This window comes from Phacochoerus africanus, chromosome 1 (genome assembly GCF_016906955.1).
Source record: "Phacochoerus africanus isolate WHEZ1 chromosome 1, ROS_Pafr_v1, whole genome shotgun sequence".
Taxonomy (NCBI): Eukaryota; Metazoa; Chordata; class Mammalia; order Artiodactyla; family Suidae; genus Phacochoerus; species Phacochoerus africanus.
In genome coordinates, this window is record NC_062544.1 from 269398353 (window position 1) to 269419705 (window position 21353).

At 40.0% G+C, this 21353-nt stretch overlaps 1 protein-coding gene across 2 annotated transcripts in view; it reads left to right on the forward strand.

Annotated features, from left to right (window-relative positions):
* Positions 1-21353, forward strand: part of JAM2 (junctional adhesion molecule 2) — a 71048-nt gene that overhangs the window by 30540 nt on the left and 19155 nt on the right. For both annotated transcript variants that reach the window (XR_007136908.1, XM_047794895.1), the window contains exons 2-4: positions 9698-9763; positions 16078-16185; positions 18551-18703. Coding sequence is in view for 1 of the 2 variants with exons in the window: in XM_047794895.1 (XP_047650851.1) it covers positions 9698-9763; positions 16078-16185; positions 18551-18703 (327 nt within the window). In the remaining variant the exon portion in view is untranslated. The remainder of the gene's footprint in view (positions 1-9697; positions 9764-16077; positions 16186-18550; positions 18704-21353) is intronic.

Below are 21353 nucleotides of genomic sequence, written 5' to 3' on the forward strand. Positions count from 1 at the left end.
CTACTTTAAGGATGTGCCTAAAGCACAATCCAGGCTACAAGTCAATGCGTGAAGAGAGACACTCAGGTTTGTTATCTTTCAGCTCTTTTATTCTAGTATCATAGACATTACCCTGTGTGTCTGTTCTGATATCTGACATCTTTAGTAATGATTTCTGATTTTACAGTAACAAAATATTAGGGCCATTGTTTCCTGGTACCATAATTTTAAGGACAGTCAGTTAGAAGAACACGGAATGGTTAACATCCATCCCTTACTTTGAATATGTGACTCTTAAGAGCGTCACTTTTGGAAGGTGGCATTTCTTCATCTTGTCTTGAGAGTCTGCTGGACTTGAAAGGACTGTCATTATCTATCTAAAATCTATAGTTAATGCCACTGGTGAACCACTTGTGGTGATTGGCTGAGGTTGTCTCTTGTGGAATATCAAAGAAAGATCTCCCAGTGCTCAAATGGCATCTTTCATATTCTCATGGACTGTACCTGGTGAGAAATCCATATGTTGAGGACTTTCTGATGCTGTTGGCCACCATTAAACATTGGAAGATGTACTTGAAGGACTTTTCTTTGAAATTTTTGAGAATTAATTTTACTATAAAGACTTAATTTATTTACTTCATCTTGAATATCACCTGAAAAATTTAACCATCCAGTTGTTTGAGTAAAGGAATGCCCCGAGAGTTTCCCTAAATTTACTTAAGGCATATAGTTTTATGGAAACAACGTATACTCAGTTCCGAAACCCCAATCATCCTTCTTGTACTCAGGGATTAAAAACATCAGAAAAGCCGAAGTTCCCATCATGGCTCAGTGGTTAACGAATCTGACGAGGAACCATGAGGTTGTGGGTTCGATCCCTGGCCTTGCTCAGTGGGTTAAGGATCCAGTGTTGCCATGAGCTGTGGTGTAGGTCGCAGACATGGCTTGCATCTGGCTTTGCTGTGGCTGTGGTGTAGGCCGGCAGCTACAGCTCCATTTTGACCCCTTGCCTGGGAACCTCCATATGCTGCAGGTATGGCCCTAAAAAGACACACACACACACACACACACACACAAATCAGAAAAGCAAGGGGGCAAAAATTGTGTGTAGTATATAATAAATATACAAAGTTTATTCAAATTAATTCATTCATAAACATTTGCCCATTTATACTTTCTCTGTTAAAATGGCAATTTGTTACCTACTCCCTGAACAATATTTTCACAGTGCTAAATGTTGATAATGGATATGTATTTGCAGAGTGTCTGAATTCATCATATTTGATACTGCTTTCTTACAGTGCCTTGCGCTGATGGGGTGGGGGGGAAGTTGGAGGGGTTCTGTGGAGCCAGACTGAAATAGCTGTAGTTAGATGCAAATCTTGGTTTCCCTTCTTTCTAGTGTTGTGACCTTAAGCCAGGTACTTAGCCTCTCTCGGTTGTCACATCTGTCCAATAAGGATATTAACAGAGTGGAGTCACGTCTTTGTTAGATGCTAGGTTCCTAAAGGGAAAATTTATTCATTGTCAAAATCACCCTTAAATTCCTTAGGTCATCATTAACTCACCAGGACATCCACCATGGGTGGCTCCAAAGTCAAACACATCTTTTATTTCTCCTTGAACCTTGTTGTGGCTTCTGCTTCTTTGGGGGAGAAAAAAAAAATGGATATCAATATTTAATTAAGAGGAAGGGCCAGAATGGCTGGAGACTAGAAGGACATGTCTGTCTGTACGTCTGTCTCTCTCTCCCTTTCCTTCTTTCTCTTCTTCTCCCTCCTCCTACCCTCTCCTTCCCCTCCCCTTCTGTGACCTATGATGGTTGAATGATAGTGAGATAGATGAGTATATTATCTAATGTATCTTAATTCCTACCTCATAAGTTACTTTCTAGCCATATAAATATTTATCTGTAATAAATACAGATAAATGGCAATCTTGTTACTGCTAGCCCTGTGGATCTTTGTTTTGTTTTGTTTTGTTTTTGTTTTGTTTTGTTTTTTGTCTTTTTGCCTTTTCTAGGGCTGCTCCCGCAGCATATGGAGGTTCCCAGGCTAGGGGTCTAATCAGAGTTGTAACCACCAGCCTACGCCAGAGCCACAGCAACACGGGATCCGAGCCGTGTCTGCAACCTACACCACAGCTTACAGCAACGCCGGATCCTTAACCCACTGAGCAAGGCCGGGGATCGAACCCGAAACCTCATGGTTCCTAGTTGGATTCGTTAACCACTGTGCCACAACGGGAACTCCCTGGATCTTTTTAATATTTGTTATTACAGTAATTACATATAAGTGATTATCAAAACCACATGGCTATTCATTTTTATTTTTGACAACTTATGAAATAATTTATAGCCACCATTTTTATAACTGGCTCTTATGCATGGTCTTGTCTGTAATGGACTTTTAAAACAAACAGAAACTGTCTATAACATGTCAATTTTCCCAGTCATGTTTTCAATTACAAGCATTAATTTAGGAAATTCCCACTGTGGCGTAATAGGTTAAGAATCTGACTACAGCGGCTTGGCTTGCTGCAGAGGTGCAGGTTTGATCTCCAGCCTAGCCCCATGGATTAAAGCATCTGGTGTTGCTGCAGCTGCAGTGTATGTCATAGCTGTGGCACAGGTCACAACTATAGTTTGGACTCAGTCCCTGGCCTGGAAACTTACATATGCTGCTGGTGAGGCCATTAAAAAATAAAATAAATAAAGTATTAATTTAAATAACACGTTGAGTAGTCAGTTTATAAATTGTGGCAGTGTGAATACATATTTATTCTTAGTCAAGCCAGATTCTTTTAGATGAGCAATAGACAATATAAGAACCTGCCTTCTTATGGGGGCCAGGGAGAAATACAAAAGGTTTTATTTGATTAGGCATTACCTGACTTGGAGTTTTGCAAGTTATGGAAATAATCATCTCTTAACCTCATTTTATGAACTTGGGCCAGCAATTTTGGAACACATCCATCTGTGAAAGATGTTTTGTAGCTAACTTTAAAACAATTGTTGACCTCAGCCAGCTGACCTATATGACAATTTTTTGTTTATTTTTCTATTTAACTTACTCTGGAAAAGTGAAGAAAAAAAAATCAGTTCAAGAAATTAGCCAACAGAGACTATTCCTAACATCTGTTGGTAAAATGTTAGGAATAGTAAATTGTTTGTATCCAGGAAAAGTTGGATACAAAATCCAACATTTTGTTTTCATCAAAAGACAACTGGGTGCAAATGAGCAAAATAAAACTGAATTCAAAGATTTAGAAAGGCTGGGACTCAGTAGCAATCTTATAAATTTTTTTTTTTTAAGATTTAGAATTTTCTGTTTAAATAAGTTCGAGATAAGTGACCACAGTTTAAAAAATATTATTACTTAACTAAAGGCAAACCTTGAGGTAAACAATTCCAGGAAACAGAGTAGCTAGGAGAAGATGCTTACAATCATAGAAAGAAATACTCAGCTACCAAGAAATGCTACCTATTTATTAATTTATTTTCTTATTTTTTTAAATTTTTTTGCTTTTTAGGGCTGCACCCACAGCATATGGAAGTTCTCGGGCTTGGTGTCAAATCAGAGCTGCAGCTGCCAGCCTACGCCACAACCACAGCAATGTCAGATCCAAGCCGAGTCTATGACCTATAGCACAGCTCAGGGCAACACTGGATCCCTAACCCACTGATCGAGGCCAGGGATTGAACCCGAATCCTCATGGATCCTAGTCGCATTTGTTACCACTGAGCCACAACAGGGACTCTGACCTATTTATTAATTTAATCAAACTAATCCCCAGTATAATATTTTTGCCTTTACAGTTTTGCAAATTCAATCAAGCCTTTCTTTTTGCATGTCTGGGACACATTTTTTTTTTTTCTGTTCAAATATAGACATATAAAATGATGAGGGAATTACTAAAATTCCTGAAGTTAACAGCTGGACTTTAAATAGAACTTTAAGAGCGATTTTTGAAAATGTAAGAAGTAATTCTCAAAGGAAGTTTTAGCAAGCAGAAAATGGACTGGGAAGCGGGGAGGTTTGATTATACCCTGTCCTAAATCTCCCAGTCTCAGATTGGACTAACGTTTGCCTCAAATGAAAGAAGACCAAGTCTCCAAAAGAAAATAAACATTCTCAGGAGGCAGAGTGGGGTCTGAAAAGTTCAAAGATAGGATGTGAAGGGAACAAAGATTATCTTTTCCTATTTTGCCAACACTGTCCCCTCAGCTGGTTTCTAGGGAATATGAATCTTCATTGTTTTGTCTAAAAGTTGTACTAACACAGTTCAGAAGTCACAAGAAATGCCAGTCATCATTGGAACTTCTCCAAGGGCACTAATTTACATATGACTCAAGGAGAAAAAAGACTTTTTTCAAAGTGTACTTCAAAAGTTTCATAGGATAACAGTTTATTTTTTTGAATTTTATTTTTATTATTATTTTTTTATCACATCTGTAGTTGTATAATGATCATCACAATCCAATTTCACAGGATTTCCATCCCACAACCCAAACATATCCCCCCCACCCAGGATAACAGTTTAGAATCAGAATCATTGGCAAAAACTTTCAGCAATCATGCCATTTAAATGTGGGTGTTGGAGTTCCAGTTGTGGTTCAGCAGTAACAAAACCGACTGGTGTCCATGAGGTTGAGGGTTCGATCCCTGGCCCCATTCGAATTGGTATTGCTGTGAGCTGTGATATAAGCCAGCAGCTGCAGCTCCATTTGGATCCCTAGTTTGGGAACTTCCATATGCCGCAGGTGCCACCCTAACAAATAAGTAAATAAATAAAATATTAATTATCTAATGAATGAAATGTAGGTGTAGTGTTGGAGTTCCCTGGTGGCTCTGTAAGTTAAGGGTCTGGTATTGTCGCTGCTGTGGCTCAGGTCACTGAGGCTGTCTGATCCTTGGCCGGGAAGTGCTACTGTGGAATGCTGTGAGTGTGGGAAAAATTTAAAAAACGTAGGTGTGGTGCACAAGAACTCATGAGGCTCTGACTTTTCTCCAGCTCACTTAAGAGGATTCTGGCTTGGCCAGCTTAGTTTCTTCTCTTCCTCTGCTCTATGAAAATCTAAACTCTCCCTTTGGACCCTACAAAATAAAATCGAAGAAGGAGAGGAGAAGCTGGAAAAGAGAGGCACTCAACCATGAAAAGGAATGAAATCGTGTTGTTTGCAGCAACATGGGTGGACATAGATTGTCATACTGAGTGATGTAAGTCAGACAGGGAAAGACAAACATCATGTGACATCACTTAGATGTGGAATCTTAAAATATGATACAAATGAACCTATTCACTGAACAAAAACAGACGTACAGACTTTGAAAACAAACTTACGGTTACAAAGGGGACAGGTTGGGGGAGGGATGGATTGGGGGTTTGGGACTGGCATATGCACACTATTGCATGTGGAATGGGTGGTCAAAGGGAACCTGCTGAATAGCCCAAGGAACTGTACACAATATGCAGCGATAATCTATGTGGAAAAAGAATCTGAAAAAGAATGGATAGTGTGTGCGCGTGTGTGTGTGTGTGTGTGTGTGAATCACTTTGTTGTAGAGTAGAAATTATCACAACATTGTTAACTACACTTCAATAAAACTTAAAAATGAAAAAAAAAGGAGGGGTTCAGAGGACTATGCACCATATTCTGGTATGTGACGGAAGTAGATGGAACAGGGAAAATCAAGTATTTAAAAAGATTCCTTAGGGCCATTCATGGTTTGAAATTACTCTTTGGTGGCCCTCTCTGAGACTGAGCCACATGGGTGACCGCCTTATACAACTATATTTACAAGGGTGAGTAAAAGAATCAGCTCAGGCCTCCATTCTTCACATAGACACAAGATTTGCCAGTCTCCTTAGAAAATGCTTGCAACTTAAAGATATGTACAATCTGAATAGTTAAAGTTGAAGAGTGGAGTTAGACACTTGAGGTTTGTAGATTTTTGAGATTTTTATTTTCACAATTAGATTTGCTGTCCAGGCTTCCAAGGAAGAGAGAAAGGCGGGGGCGGGGGGGGGCGGGAATTATCCAGAATAGCAGGTGCTCTTCAAGAAGAATAAAATGTAGCAGAGTAGAAGAATCATTTATATGGCAATGTGCATATAGACGAATGATTGAAAGAAAAGATGCCATGTCATTGGAACAGTTTTTCCCACCTTCTCAGAAGTGTAATAAATTATTCAGAGTTAAGATATCATAGAAACTTTCAAAATCCTTGATCTGATGGTTCCTTGCCCTCCTGAAGTCTATTCCTGGATCTTCAAACCAACCTACCTGTGAGTCTAGACTAGTGGTTCTCCATAGCTGTGGCTTCCCCATCCTACTCTAAATGGACATTTGTCAATATCTAGAAACATTTTTGGTTATCATGACTTGGGGTGGGAGGGATAGGGATGGCATCTAGTGGGTAGAAGCCAGTGACACTGCAGAGCATCCTATAGTGCACAGGAGAAGCTCCCACAAGAAGGAATGTTCCAGTCCCAAATGCCATTAGTGTTAGCATTTAGAAACCCTTGTCTAGAACCTTCCCTCTGAGATTACTTGGTGTCCTACCTGTATAGCCTCTCAGCTTCCATCTTCCTGCTGTTCTTCTGAGCCAGTCTTTTACTTTCATCAAGACCACCCGTTTCTCAGCCTGTTCCATTTTCATTAGACCCATGGACCTTTCCACCCGGCATCTTTAGTTAACCTGATGCCACAGTTCAGCTTGTGGGGAATGTGGTGTGGCGCCCAGTATAGAATAGTAATAAACAATGTGGACATGGGGTATAATTCAGATGAAAGGTCAAATCCCAACGCCACCACCTACTACTTGTATACCCTTAGCTAAGTTTCTTACCCTCTCTGTGCCTCAGTTTCCCCACTGGGAAAAATGTGGATAAAAATGGTACCCTGCCACAGAGAAGTGTGAGCGTTCAATAAGTGCATACATGTAAAGCAATGGGAATGTTGCCTAATACCCAAGTGCATAATAAGTGTTAGCTGGTGGTGTTCCTTCTGGAGAGCCCACTAAGGCCTATGTCCTCCCACCCACCTGCTCCTCTCTACTCCGGTCCGGAGAGAAGGTATATTTTACTCATGATGTCTTCGCTCAGATGTTTGCTTAAGCTATGCACTGTTTCCATTTCCCTGTTGGCCCAGGTTTCTAAATGTGGAAAGGCAGGACGTACCCTGCTTTTCTCTCTCTGTGGGTTTTGGCTACCCACATCCCCTCCCTGAGGCAAAGAACACTTGGCAGCCTGGAGGTGGGGGAGGGCAAAGAGGAGAAAAGGCACATATTTCCAAACACTATCCTGAAAGATACACACCTCTGTCTCTAGGTGGAAACGAATGAGTAAATGGATGAAAGGATGACTACTCATGGGCGATGTGCCTCATTTCCTGGCTTGAGTGACCATGTGGATTGTAGGACTTTTCACTGTGATGGGACCTGTAGAAAGAAAACAAAGTTTGGGGACAAGCAGAGTTCAGTTTTGCCCACGAGTCTTGGTGCTTGTAGAAAATGGAGATACAGATACTCATCAGAAGAAGAGTTTATGGATTTAATCTCAAAAGAGAGAATGGAGCTAGAGACACAGATTTAGGACTTTTCAGTAAAAATGGTAGATGGGTCAATAAGAGTATATAAAAGATTATACAGAAAGGAGTTAGCTGAGTTGGGAAAGCAGTTTCTGGCTGGCTGGCTGGATGGATGGATGGATGGTTGGATGGGCAGAACAAGGAGGAAGAAGACCCCACAGAGACCAAATGAAGACTAAAAGAGAATCATGTCACCAAATCCATAGGAGTCAGCACAGTCAAATGTCAGGAAGAGATTAGTAAGATAAAACCTGAAAGTGTCCATTGACTAGGGCAACAAAGACATCATTCTTGATGGTTTGTTTTTTGGTTTTGTTTTTGGCTATACCTACAGCATGTGCAAGTTCCCAGGCCATGAATAATCAAACCCACATCACCACATCATCTGAGCCACTGCAGTCACAACACCAGATACTTAACCCACTGAGCCACAGGGGAACTCCATGTCATTTTGGCCTTGGTGAAAATAAGGTCAGTGAACTATATGATGACAGAAAACAGATGGTAGCATGAGGAGAGAACTAGCATTTCTAGTAAACTGCAGAAATATATCTTCAAGGAATAAACTTCTTAGAGTTCCCTCATGGCTCAACAGGTTAAGGATCTGGTGTTGTCACTGCTGTGGCTCCAGATACCGATGTGGTGTGGATTCTATCCCTGGATGGATAACTGAAGGCATGCAGGCCTGGCCAAAAAATCAACAAACAAGCAAAGAAAAAACAAAAAAGAAACAAGAAATAACCTTCTTTAGATTTTTATGAGTTTAATTTGGTCTTAGACTATTTCCCATATGATTTTTTAGGGTGAACTGCAGTTGGATTGTTTGCCTAAATTGTTTACTCAAGATGATTTTACTCAAGATGACCAGCAAGAATGCTTTGTATTAAAATAATTAACACCAACCCAATATTGCGTACTTACGACACCTTCCTAGAGGAATGGCTTGTCTTCCTTCTAGGACCCTTCTTTAGTATCATTTTGCCCTGACCTCATTTACTGGATTCTTCTCATTAGTAAACAATAAGAAGGGGTTTCATTCCTTACTTCAGTATATCGTCATTGTGCCTTGCTTTATGCCAGGCATTTTTATAGGTGTTTCAACTACATTAGAGAATACAACAGGCAGAAAATCTTGCCCTTGTAGCATTTATATTTCAGAGATGCATAGTAATAGGAAATGATTTAAATTATTTTGAAACATGGTCATTAAGCTGGGCCATAGAGTGATATCCATAAAGTGAAATAATACAAAGTGATCTTATCAAAGATTAAATCAGACCATTTTAATTCCTGGTTCTGCTACTTTTTTTTTTTTAAAGTCTTGATTATGCCTACCACACCAAGTCATTTCACATATTGAATGTTATTAAATTAAAAAAATATGTGAAAGCACGTCTTTAAAATGAAAACTTCCATATAACTTTACAAGAGCGATGCTGATGTCCTATTATCCTCATCATCATCATTAGCAGCAGCAGCAGCATCCAGCAATTAACTATCAGATCCCATTAGGAACCATAATAGGTCAGTCTTTTCAACCCTATAGACCAATCCTGGAAAATCATTGAAATGTTTAGGGGGAAAACAAAGATATTCTATTTGAATTTTTCATCATAATCTTATATACAAAGTTTATAAGCATTGTATACTATGTATACATTTCATAACCCAAAAATATGCTAAGTGACTCATTTCTATATGTTGTAGGTATAGTTAGGGATAAGTTTCTAAGGCAGTTTATATCCTTACGTAAGGCACTCAAAATAATTAGCTTTTGTTTTCAGGGGGCAATAGCTGTGATAGTATTTGATCACCTACTAGGCTGAATTAAGGACATAGATTCTTATTTAACAAACAGGCTTGTTGTCTTGGGGCGGAGGGGCAAATAGAGTCATGAGTTCTGCTTGGCAAAATGCTTAAAGGGCAAAACCGCAATGTAGAAAATGGGATAAAAAACAGAGAGTTTGCCTTGGCGTTTCCTATTTTGATGCTTTAAAACTTATGTGTTATGAACTGCGTGAGGCTGTCATCAAACTAGGTCAGTTTTCTTTAATATTGCATCCCATTCAAGTGTTTGAGAATGGCCTTTTGCACCATTTTAATTGTCCTGTCTTTTTCATCTTTCAGATCATAAGGCCTGTGGATTCTCTGACCCAAAAGATCATCACGTAGTCACAGCAATAGAGTATCAAGGTAGCGTATCTTACTGATTTTCATGGGCTGTACTGTTTAAATGACTCATGGGGATGACATGCGTGAGCATCTTTCTATTTTTTGTCAGGAACTTCTGCCTCACTTCACACTAACTCCTCTGCCTGTAATGTTGCTCCCTGCTGTTTTCACCTGGAGAACTCTTTCTCCATCTCCTCAGTGGAAATTCTGGACATTCCATAAAAGACCTGATGTACAAAGAAGGTCTCTTATTGGAGTTCCCACATGACTCAGTGGAAGCGAATCTCTCTAGTATCCATGAAGATGCAGATTCGATCCCTGGCCTCACTCAGTGGGTTAAGGATCCAGTGTTGCCGTGAGCTGTGGTGTAGGCCAGCAGCTACAGCTCCAGTTTGACCCCTAGCCTGGGAACCTCCATATGCCTCGGGTGCAGCCCTAAAAAGAAAAAATAATAATAATAAGGTCTCTTATTATGTAAACAAAAAAAAAAAAAAAGAAGAAGATCTCTTATTATGTCGAGTATCTGCAACACAGCAAATCTAATTCGTAGAACTGGAAGGTGGTGATCTTGCAAAATTTCCTGCCAGCTCAATTTCATGAGTGGAAATTAACATAAGCCCTACTGTATGTATTTAAGATAACATTAATAGAGCTTATTTGGTGGTATCATTTTGTTATTTTATTTTGGCTTCTTAAATATTTATAAGGGAGAAGTTGGTATTTAATGGGTATAAAGTTTCAATTTTGCAAAATGAAAAATTTCTGGAGATTGCACAACAATGTGAATATATTTAACACAAATTAACACAATTAAACCATTAAGAAGGTAAATTTTAAATTAAGAAGGTAAATTTTAAATTAAGTGTATTTATCATAATTAAATTTTTTTAAGGATCTAATAACCAAAAGGAATTATAAGAGCTTTTATCAATGGACTTCAAATATTGACATCTACTACTTTTCCGAAGGATCTTTTACTGAGAACACATGAATAATACTGGGCAACAAGAAGAATTACCATTTCTTAAATGTGATGCTTCTTGAGACCATAAATATTTAAGAAATAGGTTTCAAATGTTTGATCCCTCTTCTTTGAATATGTCTTAGGTTCTTGGAGAGAGAGAGGTTTGGAATAAAGAGACAAAGATTTTAAAAAGAGGGCTGAGGTGAGGAGGAATTAAATGAACTAATATTTAACCAGTGTTTATAGTAGTGCCAGGCATATAGTAAGTTGTTTGTGCTTGTTAAGTTAAAATACGCTAGGATAAGAACCAGCCTGTCATTCACTTATTTTAATTATTTAGGTTAATCAGATTCTTTGAAATCCTTATATTTTACATGATTAAGCTAATAAAACATGCTTTATCATGACTTAGGTTTTCTTTTCTTTTTTTTTTTTGTCTTTTCAGGGCCGCAACTATGGCATATGGAGGTTCCCAGGCTAGGGGTCTAATCAGAGCTACAGCTGCCGGCCTACACCACAACCACAGCAACACAGGATCCGAGCTGTGCCTGAGACCTACACTGTAGCTCACAGCAACACCGGCTCCTTAACTCACTGAGTGAGGCCAGGTATCAAACCTGCAACCTCATGGTTCCTAGTCGGATTTGTTTCCGCTGCACCAGGATGGGAACTCCTGTTTTTTTCTTTTTTAGCCATACCCACAGCACATGGAAGTTCCCGGGCCAAGGACTGAATCCAAGTCACAGTGTGGACCTACCCACAGCTGCAGCAATGCCGTGTCCTTAGCCTGATACACCACAGCAGGAACTCCTATCATGACTTAGTTTTAATCTTAGGGAGAGGTGGGATAAAGAAATTAATGATTGGGAGTAATCTGGGACTCGGGAGGACTTATAGGGAAAGATAAACATAGTTGAGTGAGAGGCCAAAAAGAGACTGGAAATGCCAGTGAATGAGCACAGTGAGCGGAAAAGATGGGTCAGGATGGGGACAAAGGAAATGAAGTTAATTTCTCCTACTTTTTACTTTCCTATTCTTACTGCTGGGTCCAAGTGGACCCAAGCACTGCCCCCCAGGCACTAATGCCATGATATCTGATTTACGATGCAAAAAGTATATTCTTGAGTCTCAGGTTACTTTAAAAATATGTACTGAGGTGAAATCCACATAACCTAAAATTCGTGATGTTACAGTGCACAGTTAAGTGGCAATCGTTACATTTACAGTGTTATGGAACCACCAGCTCTATCGAATTTCAAGGCATTTCCATCACTCTAAACTAAAACCCTTTACCACTTATGTAACTTGTATTTTTATTTTTTTATTTTTTTGGCCACACCTGCAGCATGTGGAAGTTCCCAGGTCAGGGACTGAACCCTCACTATGGCAGGACCCAAACAGCAGTGACTGCCCGATCCTTAATCTGCTGAGCCCCCAGGGAACTCCCCACTGACAGCACTTTAAAATATGTGTTTGATTTTTAATATAGAAAATCCTTCCATATTTAGGGCAATCAGATGTTAGTCTTATTTACTCCCAAATAAATATTTTCTGTTTTTTTGTTTCACCTCTGCTCCTTTTAATTAAAAATTATATTTTGATTCTATTTTATATGTGCTCCAGTCATTCCAACTTGGCTTTTCATAAAGCAAAAATAAATGTCTACCTTCTTCCACCTTTCAGTTTTAGGTTATCTTACAAAGTAACCTAATTTTATGTAATGTCTAAAATATTTTATGATTTGTATATATGTGTATGTGTGCTCCCCCTAGTTCATTTAGTTTTTTTTGTCTTTTGTCTCTCCGATGCCTATAAATCATGAATTAATTAATTCTTTCTTTTCAGTACTGTTTTTCTGTATCACTTCCTATAGTGATGTCAAAAGCAAAATGAGAGTTAAATGAGGGCCCCTCTGCCAGGCTTATAAATTATATAAGTGGCCTTATGCAGAGAGTGTGTCGAGCCTGAGAGCAATAAATCAGAATTTAATAGCATGCTTTTCTCCATAGAAGTTATTTATAGTAATTCTTTAGACCTACTTTGCTAGTATCAATTTCCTTACATTGTGTAAGGTTTTGATGACTTTTAACTTGAGCACAGAGAATGAAATGAAATGATAGCAATATAGAATCTTAGAAAAATTAAAATTCACAATGATTCTGTGTGATTCCTAAAAGTGATTATTTTTTACATGTTGAAAAAATGATTTTTCTAAATGAAGAACTATTTTTTTCTCAATCCAAACTGAAACAGATATTTTTGGCAATATAATAATCATCTAACAGAAAAACTAGGTGCCGTTTTTTGCTTTAATATGCCTTGTTTTGAGAAAGTAAATATTTATATCTGTATTATATTTTCTTTGCTGTCTCAAACACAGGTAACACTTTAGTTCAAATCTTAGTAATATGGAGATCAATTTATACTTATACTATTAAGTATGGACTTCTAGGAGTTCCCTGGTGGCTGAGGGGTTAAGGATCCAGCATTGTTGGCAATGGTTCAGTCCCTGGCCCAGAATTTCCACATGCAACAGGCATGGCCAAAAAAAAAAAAAAAAAAAGTATGGATTTCTATCATGGCACAGCAAGTTTGCAACTAATGGATTTCTTTAATGCACAGCAAGTTTGCAACTATAGGTAAGAGAAAAACCTCATAGGTGAAGGTAATAAAGAACATCTATGGAGCAAGTACAATATACAAAGTACATTTGTGCCCAAACATATAAACACATTATCTCGTTTAATCTTCACAATAACTTGGAGAGACGAGTACTGTGGTTCTCATGTTACAGATTCGAACACAAGCACATCTTTTTTTTTTTTAAGTTAAATAATTTACCCAATATCACACATCTAGTTTATGGCTGAGGTCTAACTCCAAAGCTTGTCCCTTAAACTGCTAGATGATAGCGTAACCTTGAGGGCTAGACGGAGAAAATTATGCTGGCCATGCATGTTGAATTTTGGCTGAAAAGAGAGAGGCGAGTCCATGGTAGTTAGTTTCTAAGGTCACTTAGTTCCTTATCCTCCGATGTTGACCCCATGATGCCGTAGATTGACTGTTTCTCACAGTTTTGAAGATCAAGGTGCTCCCCCGCTTGGAACACTCCCAAAGAACCGCAAAACTAAACTGAATTTGATTTTTGAATTCTAAGGAATTCGAATTTCCTCTCTTAAGTCTTTGGTCCAATGTCACCTTTGAAATGAGGTGAACCCAGACTACTCTATTTTTTTAAAAATTGCACCCCCATCCCTTAGCATTCTCCAACTTCCTGTCCTCTGATCTACTCCACCTTCTTTCCATAACACTCATGACTTTTACTGTATAATTCACTTTGTGGTGTTTCTTGTGTGTCTGAAAATCATAAGATCCCAAAGGACGGGGACCTTTGTTTTGCTCAGTGCTCTAATTCCAGAACAATGCTAGACACACAATAGTCCTCCATAGAATTTGGAAAAATTGAATACCCCGTTTCTCCATGTTTCATATGGTCCATGAGACGGAGGCTGGAGTGGAGTCACTGCACTTTAGCAAACCATTTGGTGACATTTTAAGTATAATTTCTGCAGAGGTTTTCCATAGAGCAATGAATAGAAACATCAGGAAGAATTCACCCAAAGGGATGTGGGGGTGGGGGGGGGGGGCGGTGTGTGTCCAGTTAAAAATATGAAACAATGTGATTATTGGAGTATAAATTTATTCCTAAGACCTAGGAGTTTGGGCTAAAAATGAGTGTGGGTATGTGTTTAATTGTTGGAAACTCAACAAAATACGGGAAGGAAATCTATCTAAAACTCAAGACTCCGGAAGGCCACCGCCCGCTCTCCTTAATCACCACAACAGAACCGCGTTTCCTCAGACAAGTCCCTCTGCACACATTTCTGTGTAGCATAACTGTAAACATGTCTGTAAAAAGACATTTGTGTGTGTCTATATGCATTACAGAGGGGGGAAAAAAAGTCTCAGGATTATGAAGTTGACACTCTGGAGAGCCCAGCTGGAATATACTTTAAACATATTTAGAACTAGAGGTTTCCACTTGGCAATCACCGCAGTTGGCAGGCAGGCCCTGGGGTTTTTCCTCCCTCAGTCATCTTGTTTGGACAGTTATAAGAGGGGGTTCATTGAGTGATTCCAGGAATTCATGAATGATGTAAGTACAGTAAATTCCTTATGGGAAAGTGACCCTGGCGAGCTCCACTGAGGCAGTTAAGCTTGATGCCCAGATTAATTCTTTTAATAATTTTTCCGGATGGAGATGAGGGGTCGGAGTCTGTGATTTATTAGAAGATCACAAAGGGTGTGTATTAGCTTATTTGCAGAGAAGGTCATCAAAGAAGGGATCCAAGTGAGAAAGTAGTGTGTTGAGGGACCGTTCCGGGTTCCATAGTGTGGCATGGGCTGGACTAAATGACTTTCTTCATCACTCAGTGGGAGGTACCCACTGCTTCCCTCTATCCTGGCACTCTTCATGTTGGACTGAAATGGCATTACTTTATTTGCCTCTTCTCCCAGACCCTAAACTCCTTGAAGACTGAGAAGAGGAAGAAAAAGATAAATAATTAATTGTAGCTGTAATTAATCATAGCTGTAAAGAACTTACTGTGTCCAGGCACGTGGGCTTTGAGTGTGTTATTTTATATGATGACTCATGACACCTCTATGACATACTATTTTATTTTACAAATGGCACCTAAGGCTAAAGAACTAGGGACAGTAAAAAAAAAAAAAAAGATTTGGGAGTTCCCTTGTGCTCTAGTGGTTAGGACCCAGCGCTTTCACCACTGTTGTCCAGGTTCAATTCCTGGTCTGGGAACTGAGATACCCACATCATGCCACTGCACAACAAGGCCAAAACAAGGAACTAGGGAAGGTAGTATAATGTCACAAAATTATTATGTGGAAGAATCATAATGTTTTCTTTCTATTTTTTTTTTTTTTTCTTTTTAGGGCTGCGTCTGTGACATATGGAAGTTCCCAGACTAGGGGTCGAATTGGAGCTGCAGCTGCCAGTCTACGCCACAGCCACAGCAACACCAGATCCAAGCTGCCACAGCCTGTGGCAACACTAGATTCTTAACCCACTGAGCGAGGCCAGGAATCCAACCTGTATCTTCACAGACACTATGTCAGGTTCTTAACCAACTGAGCCACAACGGGAACTCCAAGAATCATAATGCTTTTGATTTATCTTTGAATTAAGCCAGTATGGTACCTGAGGTACCATCAATTGAGGTAATTTATGAGTAAATAATTGAATGAATGGATGAAAGAATAATTGAAGGATGTTAAAAAAAACCTATTAATTTAATAAAGTATAATTTCAGAAGGACAATTAGAAAACAAGTATTTTTGTTGTTGTTCCTAGAGGTTATTTTAGCCTGTAAATACCCAAAGAAGACCGTGTCCTCCAGATTAGAATGGAAGAAACTGGGGCGGGGTATCTCCTTTGTCTACTATCAACAGGCTCTTCAAGGTAAGAAGCTGGGACTCAATGAGGGGAGGGCAAGAGACCTCGATCCTTTAATTAACCAAAGAGAGCAGGACATGGCTGATGACTGAAAATGTGTTTCTGTAAGCATGAGCTGAAACCAGCAGGGACCAAAGTCCTGGAACACAACAAGCACAAAAGCAGAGGACAGAGAACAGAAGTGGGTGAACTCCACGGACCCCTCCTTTCTCCGTCCCCTCCTAGAGGCAGTTGTTCTTGGTGGCCCAGTAGACTGAACTCTTGAGAGAAAGGAGCAAAAGATGATGGGGTTGGAGTGAAAGGTCACCGCTCAGTTGTAGCAACTGCCCCATTTCCATATCACATCAAGAAACTAACCCATCACTGAGAAGTTTAGGGAGTTAGGACTTAGGGGAGGGTAAATTCAACTATCTTTATACAGTGCTTTCTTTTTTGAAATTTTTTTAATTTGTCATACATTGCTTTCTACTCCCTGTTCTTCCTGTTGAATATATAGTGAGCTTTTAACTTCAAGTGATGATGATCATGGGATTTGGTTCAAAATAATCCAGTGATTAGAGGAACAGATGAAGCAAGATAGGCTGTGCATTGATTTACCATTGTAATTGGGTGATGCTTCAGTCGCTGAGGTTCCTTTTAAACTTTCTCATTGTCTGTGTGCTTGAAATTTTCCACTGTAATTATTTTAAAAGTGGTAAGTATAACTTAACAAGTATAATAAACATGTTATTACTTTAAAATACTATGTATTACTTTAATCTTTAAGAATTAAGCAAGCAAGCAAGTGTTTAAAGTGCTTGGAGAATTTAAAATATCCCTCTGGGTACATCACGGAGAATGCTACCCAATATTCTGTGATAATTTATGTGGGAAAAGAATCTGAAAGAGAATGGATGTGTGTACATGTATAACTGAATCACTTTGTTTTAGAGCAGAAATTATCACAACCTTGCAGATAAACTATAGTTCAATAAAACTTGGAGTTCCCGTCATGGCTCAGTGCCTAACGAACCCAGCTAGCATCCATGAGGACGTGCGTTCAATCCCTGGCCTTGCTCAGTGGGTTAAGGATCTAGTGCTGCTGTGAGCTGTGGTGTAGGTCACAGATACAGCTCAGATCCCACGTTGCTGTGGCTGTGGTGTAGGCTGGAGGCTACAGTTATTATTCGACCCCTAGCCTGGGAACCTCTGTATGCCACAGGCGCAGCCCTAAAGACAATAAAACTTTAAAAAAATATCCTTCTGTTCTTATCTGTCAAGATAAGATAAGACTACAGACAGCAGGGGTCTAAGAGCACAGGCTGTCTTTACTTGAATTTTCTATAACTGCCAATCTGACACCTGAACATGAAACAAAACACTGTTTTAATTCTGCACCCATTACTATCAAAAACTAACCAAAAGTATGTTATTAAATACCCCTCAGCTTCACTTTCGTGGACAGTACCATGTAACCCACCACACATAAAGTTACTCTTCCAGCTAATTAAAGATATGCTCTGGTATCCTCAAAAGATGTGAGTATTTTAATAAGCATACTAGAAAGGGGATGAGTCAGGAATGAGGGTTGAATTCTTTACAATGAAATGTGGGGGAATTCCCATTGTGGCTCAGTGGGTTAAGAACCCAGCTAGTATCCATGAGGTTGTGAGTTCGATCCCTGGCCCCTCTCAGTGGGTTAAGGATCCGGTTTTGCTGCAAGCTGTGGCATAGGTCACAGATGTGGCTAGGATCTGGCATTGCTGTGGCTGTGGCACAGGCCTCAGCTCCTGTGGCGTAGGCCTCAGCTGCACCTCTGATTCAACCCCTAGCCTGGGAATGTCCATATGCCACAGGTGCAGCCCTGAAAAAAAATAAAAATAGGAGTTCCCATCATGGCTCAGTGGTTAACAAACCGGACTAGTATCCATGAGGACACAGGTTCGATCCCTGGCCCCTCTCAGTGGGTTAAGAATCCGGTGTTGCCATGATCTGTGGTGTAGGTCGCAGACTCAGCTCAGATCGGGCATTGCTGTGGCTGTGGTAAGGCCAGCAGCTATAACTCTGATTGAACCTCTAGCCTGGGAACCTCCATAAGCCATGGGTGTGGCCCTAAAAAGACAAAAGACAAAAAATAAAAATAAAAATAAAAAAATAAAATAAAATAATGGGAATACAGAACCGAATGTTCTTTTGTCAACAGTATGACATTGTAAAGAAAAAAGTAAGGAATTTGAAATAACAGCACCCATATATAATTTTTTAAGCTTTTAAATTAAGTTTATCAATAGGAAAATAAATGCCGTAGTTATTGAATGAAGTGACTAGAGGGAGGTAGTTTCTAGAAAGTGACTGCATCATTATTAACACCATTGTCTTCTTTTTCTAAAAGGTGCTTTTAAAGATCGAGCTGAGCTGATAGATTTCAGCATACGGATCAAAAATGTTACAAGAAATGATGCTGGGAAGTATCGTTGTGAAATTAGTGCCCCATCCGAACAAGGTCAAAACCTGGCAGAAGATACGGTCACCCTGGAAGTATTAGGTGATGTGCTCGCATGTGTGTGATGACTCCTCCCCATCCTTACCCCCACTGGGGGCCCCAGTCGGTAAAGTTATAAACAGCCTTCCCTGCCAACTCTTGACTGTTTCTCCTTTTCACCTCTTGTGGCTGCTAACATTTTACTCTTACTGATTCATTATGACAAAAAATCTCTTTACATTTAGAGTTCTTGCTGTGGTGCAATAGAAACGAATCTGACTAGGAACCATGAGGTCATTGGTTCGATCCCTGGTCTCACTCAGTGGGTTAAGGCTCCAGCGTTGCCATGAGCTGTGGTGTAGGTAGCACATGTGGCTCGGATCCTGCATTGCTGTGGCTGTGGTGTAGGCCGGCAGCTGTAGCTCCAATTGGACCCCGAGCCTGAGAACCTCCATATGGCGTGGATGTGGCCCTAAAAAGAAAAAGATAAAAATAAAGAATAAAAAAATAAAATCAAAATTGAGGCATATCTTAATGGTCCTACGCTGTTTGCAGAAGCATTTCCTCAAGAGTTTAGTTTTCCATCACTTTCAGCATATGTAGTCATTCTGTTACCATAGAAAAGTTTCAAAGGAGATAATAGAAAAGCCAATAAAACAAACAAACAAAAAAGGCAGCTGTGGGGGAAGTCTAGAAGTTTTTTTGGTAAAGAAACGACATAAGCATTGATTGTGCAGCTAGTATGTGTTGGACTCTCTCACGTATGTAATTTTACTTAATCTTCACTGACAGAGTGGTTTTTACTGATGAGAGATAGAGGCTAAGTGATTTTCCCCAGTCTGCACAGCTAGGAAGTATCTGGAGCAGGATTTGGAACCTGATGGAGTTAACTTTTCCCAAACCAATACCTTTAGTTACTCTAAGACTCCCTAACAGGTGTAACTGCCCGTGATGACAGCTGGTGGAAGAACACCTTTTCTTCTCCACAGATGTTACTAGAAAGTGCCAAGCAAAGAGAATAAAATAACTCTTCTTCCTTTTTCCATATAATCTAGGCTCTTTCTAAAATCCTAATAAGGTACTTTAAGTCTTGTACTCCTACAGAGCAAATGATGGCAAATTTAACAGCTTCAAACACCACCCATTTATTAGCTCACGGTTCTGTAGATTAAAAGTCCAGCATGACAGCTGGGTTCTCTGCCCCAGACATTGCAAGGCTGAGCTCAAGGAGTCCGCTGGGCTGAATTCTGGATTGGAGGCTCTCGGGAAAAATCTGCTGCCAAGCTCATTTTCGCGGTTGGCAGATTTTGGTTCCATGTGATTGTAGACCTGGTCCCCAGTCCATGCTGTCTGTCGTAGAGCCACCACATTCCTTGCCACGTGGCCTTCTTCACCCGCAATCCAGCAAAAGCACATTGAATCCTTCTTGGGTTTTGCGTCTTTGATTTTCCCTTCTGTGAGTAGCCTGAGAAAAACTACTTTGAAAGAGATCATGTGATGAGGTCGGACCCATCTATGTCTATAAAGATAATAGATTTGGGGCCTTAATTACAGCTCTAAAATCCCTTCAGAGTAGTACCTAGATTGGTGTTTGAGAGAAAGTGTGTATACACCAGAGGTGGGGAACTTGGGAGACCATCGTTAGAATTCTGCCTACTACAGACCGTTGTTTCCCTGGATTGGACTAAAGTCTGATTTACTTTATAAATCCCTGGGACCAGAATAACTCTAAGTCAGGTATTCTCTACATTGGCCTGAATGGGACCTTAGTTTGAGTACTGGCCCTGAAAATATACTCAGGTTTGAGTTTTGAATGTAGTTGGTAATAATGCATTTACACCATTGGTGAGGGGGAGTTCCCTTGTGGCACAGGGGGTTAAGGACCTATGGTTGTCACTGCAGCAGCTTGGGCCACTGCTGCAGCTTGGGTTCAGTCCCTGGCCTGGGAACTTCCACATGCCACAGGTGTGGCCAAAACAAATTGTTTTTTGGGTTAAGGAAAAAGTGGAGATTGTTTATCTAAAAGAGAATAGCTGTTATAGTAACCAATGTAGTGCTTGCTATTGTAACGGGTAAGTCCTGAACTCTCAGTGAGTGGCTCATACATAATAGACATTTCTTTCTCATGTAAATAAAGTCTAAAAAGTTGAAGACAGAGATTGTAGTGGTGGAACTGTATGGCTCTACTTCATGACATCAGTAGGGACCCAAGCTGATATAAGTCTGACATCTTTAATACCCAGTTCTCTGAGGTCACATGGATATTAACACCTATGTGGTAAAGGAAGGGGAAGGGGAATGGAGAATCTTGCAGGAAGCTTTTATGGATCAGGCCTGGGAATAGCATTTATCACTTTCCCCTCATTCCATTAGCCAGAACTCTTGACTGACCCCATCTGGCTACAAGGGAATTGGAAAATGTGGTCTAGCTGTGTGGCCACCAAGAAAGGAAGTGGATCTCCCAAACAAGTAGCCAGTCTACCACAGGTGCCCAATAGCTCTGTCTTTACCTGGCTGTTAAGATCCTTATTTCGCTTGTATGGAGTTCCCATTGTGGCTCAGTGGAAACAAATCTGATTAGCATCCATGAGGATGCAGGTTCGATCCCTGGCCTCGCTCAGTGGCCATGAGCTGTAGTGTAGATTGCAGGTTCGTCTCAGGTCCTCCATTGCTGTGGCTGTCGCGTAGGCTGGCAGCTACAGCTCTGATTCGA